General features: G+C 36.7%; 1 protein-coding gene across 1 annotated transcript in view; it reads right to left on the bottom strand.

The window, feature by feature from the left end:
• Positions 1-13,528, bottom strand: part of LOC105043587 (methionine aminopeptidase 1A) — a 28,586-nt gene that overhangs the window by 648 nt on the left and 14,410 nt on the right. Inside the window, 9 exon segments of the mRNA XM_073255750.1 lie at positions 259-320; positions 323-346; positions 426-491; positions 679-748; positions 850-923; positions 4,948-5,046; positions 5,128-5,189; positions 11,192-11,233; positions 11,337-11,388. Of these exon segments, the coding sequence (XP_073111851.1) occupies positions 259-320; positions 323-346; positions 426-491; positions 679-748; positions 850-923; positions 4,948-5,046; positions 5,128-5,189; positions 11,192-11,233; positions 11,337-11,388 (551 nt within the window).

The raw sequence follows: 13,528 nt of genomic DNA, 5'->3' as shown, positions 1-13,528 counted from the left end.
TATGCTCCACATATTTGAGGTTGAACAGAAAGAACCACTGAGTTTAAACTAACCAAGAAAACTCTGTCTACTAGTTTAATTTATAGCATGCTGCATTTAGTGAACATAATTTCAAATAGATCTGGTAATTAGACACTATACAAATTCAACATATACATTTTCAAAAGAGACGTACAAATCAACGTGTAAAGCAGGACATCAGTAAACAAGATATTATATGAGAAAACTAATAAATGATAGGTGAGTGGGTTTACTAACCAAAAGAGTGTGCTCAAACTGAGCACTTCGTTTGCCATCTGCAGTAACTGCAGTCCATCCATCGGCCATAACCGATCACGCCAAACTCCTGCAGAAAAGTAGCCCTTTAAAATGCATCTGGTAGACATATTTAAATACTGATATGCTTGTCTATCTCAGATGATTACCTGCATTTATCATTGGCTCAATAGTAAATGTCTGCCCAGCTTTCATGACACCAACAGCTTTATTTCCTATACTGTGTTAAGGAAAGAGCAGCCCAGATTGTCAGAAATGTTCATTATGACTGAAGAATAGTTATGGCAGTTCTTTAATTACACACTCGGAAGTTGCAACAATGCTTTATTTTCTTAACATGTCTGGCCAATTGAAAAGTAGAGAGCAAGATTTCATTTGAAAAATTAACAGCAACAAGGATACTTCCATAATGAGGAATATTTGGGGCACAGTGGAACAGCTCTCCAATACCATGTCCACAATATGATTTCACCTGCATTTAAAATAAGTATTTTATGAAAATAAGCAGTGAAACAGTAATCTACAAAACATTAAGAATGGCTGAGATCATCATATACGATACATCATCCTTACCACAGAGAACCCTGACATTGATGCATGCCGATTAATAACTTCCCCAACCTCGCGAAATCGAACCCCAGGTTTAACTGATCCCAAAGATAGATAGTAACTGAATCAGTTTATCTCAAACTTAAAGGTACCAACAATATAAACAAGCGGATGATCTGTCAAAAAATTTAACATTAGTATAGAACATGTAATATGACTGTCATCAACAAGATGACAAATAAATAATAATTGTAACTTAAGATTCGTCTTAAACCATGGTGAAGAAACTATGTTGAGCATGTCTTGAGTTTACAAAGCCTGGAGAGCCAAAATGGTTCCTCAGGCTGTCACACATGTTTTGTTTGGGTGTATGGGTCACACAAATAGTTAGCCGAAGGTGCAGGGGCAGCGCTTCTGCAGGTCGAACTAACCTAATTATTGTAGGATACCAGTTCAACTCTAAATTGACTTAGTTTATTATATATATCTCTTCTAACCCCTAAGGGAAGAGAGCAATTGAGCTAGGGTTTATGAGGAAATCTATTTTGAAAGCTCCAATTTTTTATAGTGAAACTTTTGCATCGTTTCTATGTGTGGATATAGGTCAATAGACTGAACCACATAGTATTGTGTGCTCTTGTTCTTTTCCTATTTTTCTTCTGGTTCATTATTCTCCCTACTTGCCGTAACAAACTGCTGCAACCCAGAGATGTTGGTAAAGAGTTCTAGTAATCCTTTTTACAACATTTTCATTTTACACCATATAAAACCTCAATCTTACAGATAAATCCCTCACCTTTTCTTGATTCCACACATACCACTAACAACTTCCAAAGTTCATATATAGACAAATAGATATAGATACAAATATAGATATATACAAATCCCTGCCTTTTCTTGATTCCAAACTGCCCTCACTTCCTCTTCCAACTCGACTGGTATTACCCTCCCTAATTTCACCCATCATTAACACCCCCCTTCCCCCCCTATTTCTCTTGTTGTATTTCACGCAAGTGAAACTCCCCCCAATGACCAGCTCACCTTAAAGGACTAGTAGAATTGCAGCACCAAGCATCCCAATCAATGGCTTCTAGTTTTGTGGTGGTAACTTGTGCTCCATGTGATTACTGCCAACCTGAAGTGTCACAGAAGTCTCAACGCCCTTAGCAATACAAGCAACCAGATTATGTAGACACAACAAGCAAAACCCAATCAAACCTAACACATGCATCATCCACAATGCAACTACCTTAATGCCCAAATTTAGATTACCTTCTCCAGCAAGGTTAACATTCACTACCCACCCAAAATGAGCAAGCACAAGATTGGATCACAATAACATCTCGATTTGCAACACAGATGATTTCAAGGGTGTTTGTACTCCAAGTCAATTGCATAGTTGATGGCAAGGTTTTACGTATTGGTACTGACCTTGTACCCTTTTTTTAAAATTAAAATGGTACGGTAACAATGCGGTTCTAGTACCAAACTACCAATAATACATACCAAAACTTGCATCTTCAAAAAAAAAATGAAAATGATTAGCAATGATCATTGAACCGACCCAAACGGAGTGGTTAGGCCCATACAAAACTGAACCGACACCAAGTCAGAATGGTTCAATAGATGGAGTCGGTCGAATTACAAAATCCCCCCTCTAGTTCCATGGCTCAAGAACCTTCGAGGGTCTCTCATTCGCATCGCTGACGAATGTTGCTCTCTTTCTCTCTCTCTCTGTGTAAAGGTTAGGGTTAGGGATTAGCCCTTAGCCCCCCTTCAATGTTCCTTTTCCTGGTCTCTTCTTTTCGAGCATTGGGTGCCATGTCGCTGAGGATGAGCGAGCGGGTGGAGGTCCACCAAAACAAGTAGAAGGTGGTGGTGGATGAGGGCCAATGATGGAGGGAGGACAACACAGTGGAGAACCAGAAGAGGTGTCGAGTGGAGTCATCGATAAGCCTCTCTCTCTCTCTAACTCTCCTCCCTTCCTTGTTTCCATACAACTGGGATGGCACAGCATGGACCTTTATTCACCAATTGGTCATTGGCCAGTACAAGCCCTACTACTGGTTTGGCACTTTGATGGTAGATTTATGATATGACCAACATGTACCAACACATAATGTTTTGACATCCAGAGTACCCCTATTGGTGCTAAATACATGCCAAAATATTATGGTAACAGTCATACCATCCGATTCTAGCAGTTCTAAACCATAGTTGGTGTATTACTTGTAGCAACAGCAACCACAAGAGGAAAATCAAATGATAAATTGTATCCAACCCTCTCCTACGAAAGATACTAGCCCATGAGGGAGATCTTGGTTGTTGCATCATTAGAGATAAACTAACTGTAACATTGCATTAAAGCGGAGAATCAAAAAAACATTTCATGCCTTTGGAAATAAGTCTAAACACAACAATTTTTTTAACTACAAAATTAGAGTTACTTTGAGGTATTTTGCATATCATCAAGATGTTGGTAAGCGATATAAGGAGAAAAACTTGTTTAAGTTTGAAGACTAAAAGCATAATCACACCATGCCACCTAAAATAAAGAGTTCAAATTTAAGTATCAGACACCAATGAGTGATTTTCAAAGTTCTTGGAAACAAAATGAATCAACTCATATTATCACTAAAATAGGTCTGACCAAACATATTGTAACATTCATTCAAATTGTGGCACAAACATGTTTTATTTTGTCCTTCCAGTCATCATGGCGTCACGATACCGCAACTATGAAGGCTTGTGCCAACTATTTGGAATTGGCATTATCAATTTTCATTCATCAATTATTCCAATTAATGTCAACCTTCAATGCTATTGCAAGTTTTCCATCCTTAGATCACGAGTTCCATTGCATGTTACTTCAGAAATCAGATATTGCCTCATACCATATCCTTCAAGAATTGACATAGATCAAGCACATTTCCTTATAGAAAACTCCTCAAATATTCATCGCATATGCTGATACCATCTACATCGACAATCCATCAATTTGTCTTGAACTAATATAACTCCTACACCTTTAATATACTTATTGCTAACTCCATCCTTTCTAGTTTTACCCCTTAAGTCCAACCCAGCATTCTACTTTCTAGTACATGCATCTTATTTTCTTAGACCTTCTTTACATGTAACATTAAAATTTGATTAAAGAACTGAGAAATCTGAAAATGGATATGAAAATCCTGGTGAGAAAGATTTCTAAAATGGACTTCTGGCAAACAGCACCCAACATGGAAATTCAAGCACTCCATCTCAAAAGCATCAACACTTAAGATAGGAGGACTACCAATTCAAGCAATATACATTTTAGAAAACAAAAAATCAATTCTTAATGTAGGAGTTTGTTTGGTTGCCTTCAACGAAGTCCTCTACAACTCTTGTTGCAGCAACTGAACTAGTTAAGACTATTTAGAGAGATGCACCCCATTGAGATGCGGAAACTTTAATTGCCAAACAGGCTGAGTTGTAACCACTTGTGTAGGACGAGCTATCAGAGCTTGAGTGGTGCAATCAAAATAATCAGGTTGCGTTAAAACAACTCAAACCCCCCCAAAGCACCAAGTCTTCTCATCCCACTCCCAATATCATCTGTAGCTCCCACCTCTCTGTATCGTCTATGAGAAGGGACTTGGTGGTGGGTATTGTCTATGAGTTGAAAGATGAGCGTGAATGAGATAATGAATCAAATTTTTTGGGAAAAGAATGCAAGGGTAACCATGACTTTGAAATCAAGGTGTTTGATTGTGTTTTACAAGGGGTGGATTTTTTAGAAGTTAATTTTTCCTATGCAAAGTGCTAATTTGTACCACTATATTCTTCTCCGGCACACTTATCTTATTTCAATGATTAATTTATGCAGAATAAACCCACGCATCAAGGAGAAGAGTTTGTAAAGAACCAAAGAAGCAGTTAACTGATAGTTTGCAAAATTAATAATACTTAATAAGTTTACTTAAAATAATTAATCTCAATGGAAGGAAGTTAACATTTTAGAAATTATAATCCATCCATGATTCATGATAAAATCTAGCTTGGAAGAAAAATCACCTAATGTTCAATAAGTAAACAATTCTACAGAATGCAGAACATACAAAAACAAGTAGCAGGAACTACCTATTGAAATAGCTTTCTCTAAGCACTCATATGTACAACGGACAAGCTGTTGAGAAGCTTCATCCACATTCCCAACAAAATATGTTTCATTAAGATCACCTACAGATTTATCCAATGGTATGGAGTTATATAAAGGGAGCTAGTTCAAGAAGCTACTCATAACCAGTAATGGTATCTCACCATGGACGCCTTTATAACATACAGTCACATCAACATTGACAATGTCACCATCTTCAAGCCTCCTGCATTAAAAGATATATATATATATATATATATATATTATATATTATATTTATATATATAATATATATATATAACATTAATCAATTGCATTGGATAATACTTACTAGCCAACAGCTATGGCACAAATAAGCTAACTTTTTGCATAGACATCCATCGATTTCTCAAGCATGAACATAGTGCAACAATATCCGTATGTAGAGAGCAATCACAAACTAACCTAAACAATCTTATGCATAAGAAGTTACCCTATATTTCATGGATAAAAACAGCTATTAATTTAAGCACTTGTACTTCATCAGAATTTCTAACTGCATTGAAACTGTACTTCACCCCCTTATTATAAAAATTGTACAACTTTTCTTACATGGGTAGACAAACATGGTATTAAAAGGAAAAACAAAATGAAAAGCCATGATCTTAAACTCTAGTATATCAAACTATGAGACTCTTGCAGGTCATTGTTCCTACCAAACTTTCAAATAGCAGATGAACAAGCAAGCATTCAGATTTCAAAGTCCCAATAAGAAGAGACATAAGTTCGATCCATAAGGAATGAGCTTCATCAAATTTCCTTCTCAAAAGAAAAATTTGAAGGAAAAACATGTGAAATGTAAAACATAAATAGAAGATCCAAAGATGTAGGACAGTAAAAGATATCCTACAACATGGTTCGCCAAACCATGCAAAATCAGCTGGTTCGGCTACTGTGCCGGTTCGACATATCTATTCGCTTCGGTATAAAAGTCACCCTCGCCCATTGGCCCAGCATTCAATTCATGGCCTCACCTCCATGCCACACTCGCAACCCTCGCCTCCCACTGCACTCGTCACCCTCGATGTCGCATGCCCTCCCCTTGCTGGCATCACCAATATGTGTCCCCCCTTCTCTCTCACCTCTCTCTAGGTTAGGGATAGGATTTTGAGCCCTCTCTCTCTCCCCCCTTTCCTCCCCCCCTCCTCGTGGCTCTCCCTGTATTAGTATGGAATTGCACAAATCCATCCTATGCTGACCCCACCATCGGCCAATACACCCTCCAGTATTAGTTAGGCAAACCTTCTCCTAAATCTATCCTAAATTTTGATTTTCATACTATGAAGATCTGATGATTCTTCTTATATACGCATAAGGCTTCAAGGTTGTAACGCTCAACAGATTTTGAAGCCAAAATGCCACCATGGTGCCTAAACTACCTAAAAGAAAATCCAACAAGGTCACAAATACATACAACACCTAGAAAGATGCATCCGTCATTATTCAAAGTAATGATCCTTTTAAGGAACTTTCTTCCCTCGATTGATATCTGTGTACCAACTGCAGCTATTGATGAATGAAAAAGAAATTTGTGTACAACTTAAACCAATTTACCCTAACCCAGCCTTCTTAGCATCTCAATTAGAGCAACATAACAAACTGTGGGATCAAGTTCTTTGCTATTAAGAGGATCTTTTCTCGGCAACAGAAAAGGGCCTAGTCCTTAGAAAAAATACAACCATCAGCATCAGTTATAGTGAGATGGAGTCCACAAGGAAAACTCAGAGGTGCAGTTGGAAGCCATGCTAATGTAGGAAAACTGTTAGCTAACCAAGCAGCTGGTATGTTTGCCTCCCTAGTGTTTGTTGCGGCAAACATCAACATGCATTCAAATGCATTACTTCAATACAGATCTCCACAATTTTCCTCCTATTTGGTAATTTTATCCATGTGATATCTCCTGAAAAAATGAGAGGGTGCAAAGAGAGAGAGCAAAAGGACGAAGATCAAGCAATGTTACCAAGTTCGTTGGTTTGCTTAGTTCAGCTATTGATTCATACCGCTAAGATAGGATCAGAAAAAACATTTCTCATACAAATATTAAGAAAGTTTTATACTTCTATTAGCTTTGATTAGATTCGGATGATGTCAACTTATAATTCAATAATAATTTTCCAATAAACTTTTTCTTTGCTACAACCTGATCCATTTATTTATCGATTAAAAGTGTAAAATATATGTTATAAGGCTTCAGGTTTACACATTGTTCGATTATGTATGTCAACTCACATAGAAAAGATATTTCAAGATGTTTTTTATCTAAACCCACAATGGCCGACCCACTTCTTAATTTCAAGAATTATATCCTCCACTCTTGTTTCAAATTCAGAATGCCATTCTATCTAGAAAAGTTAGCCCACTTAACACCCCCACATCTAGAATTTCAACAAGACATGGCTGCCCTACAGGCATCAGAAATCCAAATCACCAAAAAAGATATCCGCCTGATAAGAAATCGCTCATTTTGTTCCACTCCAATAGTAAATCGTATTGCAAATCAGTGTTAAACCGACTAGCAATATATGGAGTGGAAGCAATTTAGATCACCCTGAATTGAAGGATCACAAGAGTATTCCCAAGGACACCACATATCACCTTTCTTGATGGATTTCATAATCCCCGAAAACTCAGGTTTGAAGAGCAATGACCTCAAAGCATTAGGCCTGTCAGTGGGTTGAATTTAACCCAAATATGACCCAATTAAGTCACGTTCAGTTAATCTTTTCATCCATGAGTTAACCTGATTACTCGATCCAATAATTAGATTGGGCTTTGGGATTGGTTGAGTTTACCCAATCATGGCCGAAGATAACAAAGGTTTATATAATACAAAATTCTAATAAGTAACTATTTTTAATCAAAGCTTACACAAATTATTAAATCAAAGATCTAATAAAGATCAAAGGACGTGAAATTCACAAGGTAAGGGGCCTCCCCACTATTTGATCTCTCTAGGCTTGGATGCTAAGCAAGTGTTGGCATACGCTGATCCTCCTCACCTCAAATCTCTCCCCCCAATTGCCCCCCTACTTTCTTCCTCTCCATTTGCCTCTCTCTCTCTCTGCCTCAACTTGCCCACTATCTCTAACCTCACCACAATGGACCCCAACCCTTCATCCCTAACTGCACCTTTCCCTCCAACTACAGCCACTTGCTCACCTCTACCCTTAACCACTTCCTATGCTGGGTGCAATCACCACCTCTGCCTCTGACCCCATCCCTCCCCCACCTTTGACCTCACCCGCTCTCCTACCTTTGACTCCACTATCAACCCCACCCCTCTACCCTCTACTCCTTCCAATCTCAGATCCCAATCCTACCCTGAATACAAACCCAGACATTATCTGCTTGCCTTGACCTGGACCCTAACCCCTAGCCAAGTCAGATCAAAAACTTAACTCTTGATTAGGTTGGTTTCCAAAGAACTTTTGAGAAACTATTGGGTTTGCTCAATAAAATTACTTGGTTCATTTCACGTTGATCCTTGACCCACTTATAGGCCCACCGCTCAACTTTTGTATTCCTTTCTTTCCTCCACATGGCACACTCATCCTGGCAGACAAGGCTGCAAACAAAATCAAATATAGAACGAATATCATTAATATCCATATCCATTTATTTGACAAAAATTAATTGGATACGATATTAATTGGATACAAAAATTAATCTGTATTTGTTTTAAACAGTTACAGATACAACTAGGACAGAAAACATAGATATAAATACATATATAAGTCAGACAGTTAAACTTTATTACCACCAAATCAAAAATATCACTGAATAGAAAGTAAATTAAATAAATAACATGTCAATATTATCACTTATTTCTGCTAAAAGTTCATGAGTACTATAGAAGATTAAATAGGATTACACATATAACTGGATATTTCAGTACGAATTGGATAGTTGTCTATCCATTTTTATTTAACAAATATGGATACAAATACAGATACCAGTTGCATTCTCCAATGTGCATCCCTATCTGGAAAGATTCGGATATAAAAATGGATGTGGACAGGTATTATCCAATCCATTTTCAGCCCTGCTGGAAGAAGTATCTCTTGGATTGGTTTGTCTGACATCTGATCAAACTCCTAAGGTTTATCTTGACTCTTTAGTCTCTTACAACATTCAATTCATTTAATCCATGGATGTATCATAAACATGTGTTAAAGTGAACCATCCAAACAAAACTTACTGAAGTAACCATGGGGATGATAAATCCAATGAACTAAGAAAAATATGTTAGTCTTGAGCATTTTTATTTACTTCAAGTCATACGTACACCATATACATTCTACTAAAATAGCCATCTCCATATATCATTAGATCCTCAAAGATTAATCCAGCTTCACATACATCGGTTTCTTGCATCTTTTTCCGTAATCATCTGACTACTCTAGAACCTTGACAAAGACTTGGTTACATCACTACCTATGGCACCCATCGTGATCTAGCCTTTCATCCAAAACACATGCTCTTAGATAATCAGCATTCTGGTAACATGACCTACAAACCACAGCTCTAGTTCTGATCAATTAGCCAACTTCTCTAGCCATTAACTTAATAAGAGCCCACTTTAGTCCTACATTGACTAGATCAGAGGTTGATTTGGCCATCAAAATTGCCAGGTAGGCTTCTTTCAAAGGCTAAGCTCTACTTTTGGCCAAGCTTCTCCATACTGGTGCATACCGCCCCATACCGGGCGTACCTATTGATACCGAACCGATACTCAGTACAGGGGCATAGCGAGTCTTAGTATGCCAAACTAACCTCATTCCAGGCATATTGACACTATACCAACACCGTATCAATATGGGGTTGGAAACCAGATGGTGAACCTTGGTTCCAGCAATTCATATTAGAACAAACCATATTGCGTGCAGCTTCTAGATTTCTCATCATGCATGCTATATCTAGCTAAATCTTGGTACCATGAACACATTTGTAGACCTACTCCTTGCATTGCACGATCATGGTTACTGTCATGAATCACATCTAATGCTTCCTTGTGATCATGATCTCCCTTAGCAGGTACATGAGCACAAACCTGAAATAACTTGTCATATGAATTCAGCAACAATGGCACTGCAAATTGAGCAACATGTGCAAACGAGTTTGCCAATTGGTTACTCTGGAAAAATCATCCATCTTGACATAAAAAAGAAAGGCCTACAAAAGTTAGTGATTCGGCCCAAGTAATGCATAATGCATCATTTAAGTTCACCATGATGTCCTATTGGAGTGTGCAATTTTACAAATTGCACAAAATCGAATAATTCAAGCATGATTGTAATAATAAGATTATTTATATAAAAGTATAAGGAATACAGAAATTACCAAACTCAGCATGATTGATGGCCCAGAATTGATGGCAACTCCATTGTGCCCAATACCATAAACCTTAAAATCTAAATTGTTACTTCCAGAACAAAACAAAAACAACTAAATTTCATCTCTTAGAGAAGGCGTTCATCTCTTACCCTCTATCATGATGGTACAAATTTATTTATGTGCCACATACCCAAAAAGTACTTCACCTAATCTACCAACCTCCTTGACTACCCATCCATTTCCAATCCAATAAGTAGTATTTAATTAGCACAATAAAACAGATTCAACGAAGGATTCCTTTACAACTTTAGCTTCGTATCTAAAGGTTCTTCATATTCTAGCATATGCAGAAGTTCAAGCTGTCTACCACTATCAAAAATAAAAATGTAAGGAAAAACAACTAAATTTCATCCCTTAGAGAAGGCATTCATCTCTTAGCCTCTATCATGATGGTATAAATTTATTTATGTGCCACATATCCGAAAAGTGCTTCATCTAATCTGCCAATCTCCTTGACTACCCATCCATTTCCAATCCAATAAGTAGTATTTAATTAGCACAATAAAACAGATTCAACAAAGGATTCCTTTACAACTTTAGCTTCCTATCTAAAGGCTCTTCATATTCTAGCATATGCAGAAGTTCAAGCTTTGTCTACCACTATCAAAAATAAAAATTTAAGGATTCCTTGAACATAATGACCATAAAAATCTACACATTAGTAAAAAGCAACAAGTTTTTGATGTACAAAATTTACCATTTGATGGAATCTTTGTAGTAAATTCCCTTTGTGAAAATCGGATTAGGTATAACCAAGGCAAAATACATAGATATACAAATTAAGAATGTTCACACCTGGCATCTGGGATTCCATGGCAGATGACTTCATTAACAGAACTGTAATTAACAGCACAAAAAAGGTCAACAAAATGAACACCTAGTTTTACAGCAATTCTGATATCTTAAAATTAAAAATATCTATTTAAGAAAAAAAACCTACGTGCAGCAAGATTTTGGAAAGAAATGGTAATTTAATGGAGATGGGTATCCTCCTGAAAAATAATTAACATAGATTAAGAACACAGGTTAGTAATAGATGGATATGAATGAAAGGAAATGGTGGTGTTCACCAAAAAGAAAAAATAATCATTTTTATCGCGTATGACACCTTACTGCCCTATATTCTACCTCTATTCATGTCCACAAAGGCACAAGAACCCTAATGATTCAAATAAAACCACCTCTCTGTTGACTGCATCTCTAAATTGCACAAAATTCAACAGTGTCATTGCTAAATTTATTATGGATGGAATAGGATAGTTTTAGCCATGCCCATCACTTACACTTTTTTTAATTGTACTTGTGTAACCTTAAACCTTATTCTGGATTTATAAGGTTTAAAAACAAATTTTCTACATAAAGACTAAGTTATCCAATTGTGGAGAGGGCTAGAACAGTCTTTTTCACCCATAATAAGTTTAGCCATAGCCCACAGTCTAATTCCAAGTAATTCAGAAAAACCATTGAGAAGGGGATTTTATTTGAATTATCAACAGTTTTCTTGTGCCATTTTGAAAATACAAACAAGTTAAGATTTTCCACAAATACATGATAATACAGGGTATTGTATGCAGAAAACCCAAAAACTGCATATTATCTACACCAAAGCCATGGATGGATTGTAAATAACAGCAAACTTGCCATTAACCACCACCATAGTCAGAAGTTTCAATGTGTACATCCTACTAAAAATCTCATGTTCTGAGGCAAACACTTCCCTGTTATTGATTAGGTTACACTTCAGCACATAGTAGGTTAGCAAATTAGGCAAAGAATATAATGTAGATAAGGATTAAAGATGTTGTCTGCTCGTTTTGACCTAGAATAGAAAGTTACCAACAAATCCAAATAAGCTGGTCATGCAGCCATTGCCCATGGGTATCAACCAGTTGATGATCTAACCAATAGCGGTCAAGGAAATGAATTGTCTGTAAGCAGCATGGTATAAATTCCCAGGAAATCTACTTACACGTATGCATACTTATATACGTAATTCCATTCATACTATTCATGCACAAAGTTCTGTGTTTTAGCATTACCAAAGTTTTTTTTTTTTCACTTTCATCGCAGAATAATGCAAAGCCATTTTAGTCAAGTTTCTATAAATCTTATGATTACACTTTTGGCATTTAATTATAAGTTTATCACCACAAATATTCATCTAGAGAAAACCACTACTTTATGAGCATGTTCTCAAGTAGAAGTGACAAGATCGTTATAAAGCACTCAGTGCAGAAAGTATACAAAAACAACTACAAGAAAAGACATGTTATGCCTTTTTCTTCCCTCCTTCCCTATAGACTGTTACAAGTGTCACAAGCTCCGGTTTTGCCCAAGTATGGATGCAGGTGGGTTTTGATTTAAACTGCAGCCAACCAGATGTGGAACCAAATTATACCCAAAATTTCCAGCTTGTGATCAGCTGCTGCTCTAACCTATAAGTGGAAACCAGAAATCAATAACCAAACCACCAATAAGTCACACAAGGCTCTAGAAAAACTGAACCAGCCAAAGGAAAACAAGAAGCCACCTTTCCCATCCAGCCAATCGTTAAATGCTAGCTCCAAATCCTCGAACGTTTTAGTTGGATTTGGATAGGGCGAGACATGAAGAAATCTAAAAGCACTTGGATTAATATGCACACGCATGCATGTCTATTCAGACATGCTATCTACAAAAAACAACATTAAAGTATTTAGATATAATAATTAGAGAGGCATAGTCTAGAAATAATCCCTCAAAGGTCTCAAGAGGAACCATAAACAATGATATTCAAAGCCAACCATAACTGATAAGACAAGTCACAAAACTTCAGTTTCGCCTTCAAACTGAGATGACTGTTCTCCAGTTTCAACAATCAGTGACTTCAGAAATCTCATTTGTGTTTCAGATTTCAGCCAAAAATAGTCATAAAATATATTTGTCATAAAAAATAAAGAAAGGTAAAGCAAAAAAATTGAGAGGTTGTTCAAGAGTACATTATATAGTAGAATCTTTACATGTCTTATATATAGTTTCCATGGTTCAAGACATTAAAGTTCATAAGAAATATTAAAACTTACAAAATACCAAAACATCTCAAATAGGAGAAATTCAGAAATAAAATGATTTATATAAATTTGATCCTACCAT

Source organism: Elaeis guineensis, chromosome 4 (assembly GCF_000442705.2).
Source record: "Elaeis guineensis isolate ETL-2024a chromosome 4, EG11, whole genome shotgun sequence".
In the NCBI taxonomy this organism is placed as follows: domain Eukaryota; kingdom Viridiplantae; phylum Streptophyta; class Magnoliopsida; order Arecales; family Arecaceae; genus Elaeis; species Elaeis guineensis.
This window is presented reverse-complemented; position numbering and strand designations above follow the sequence as displayed.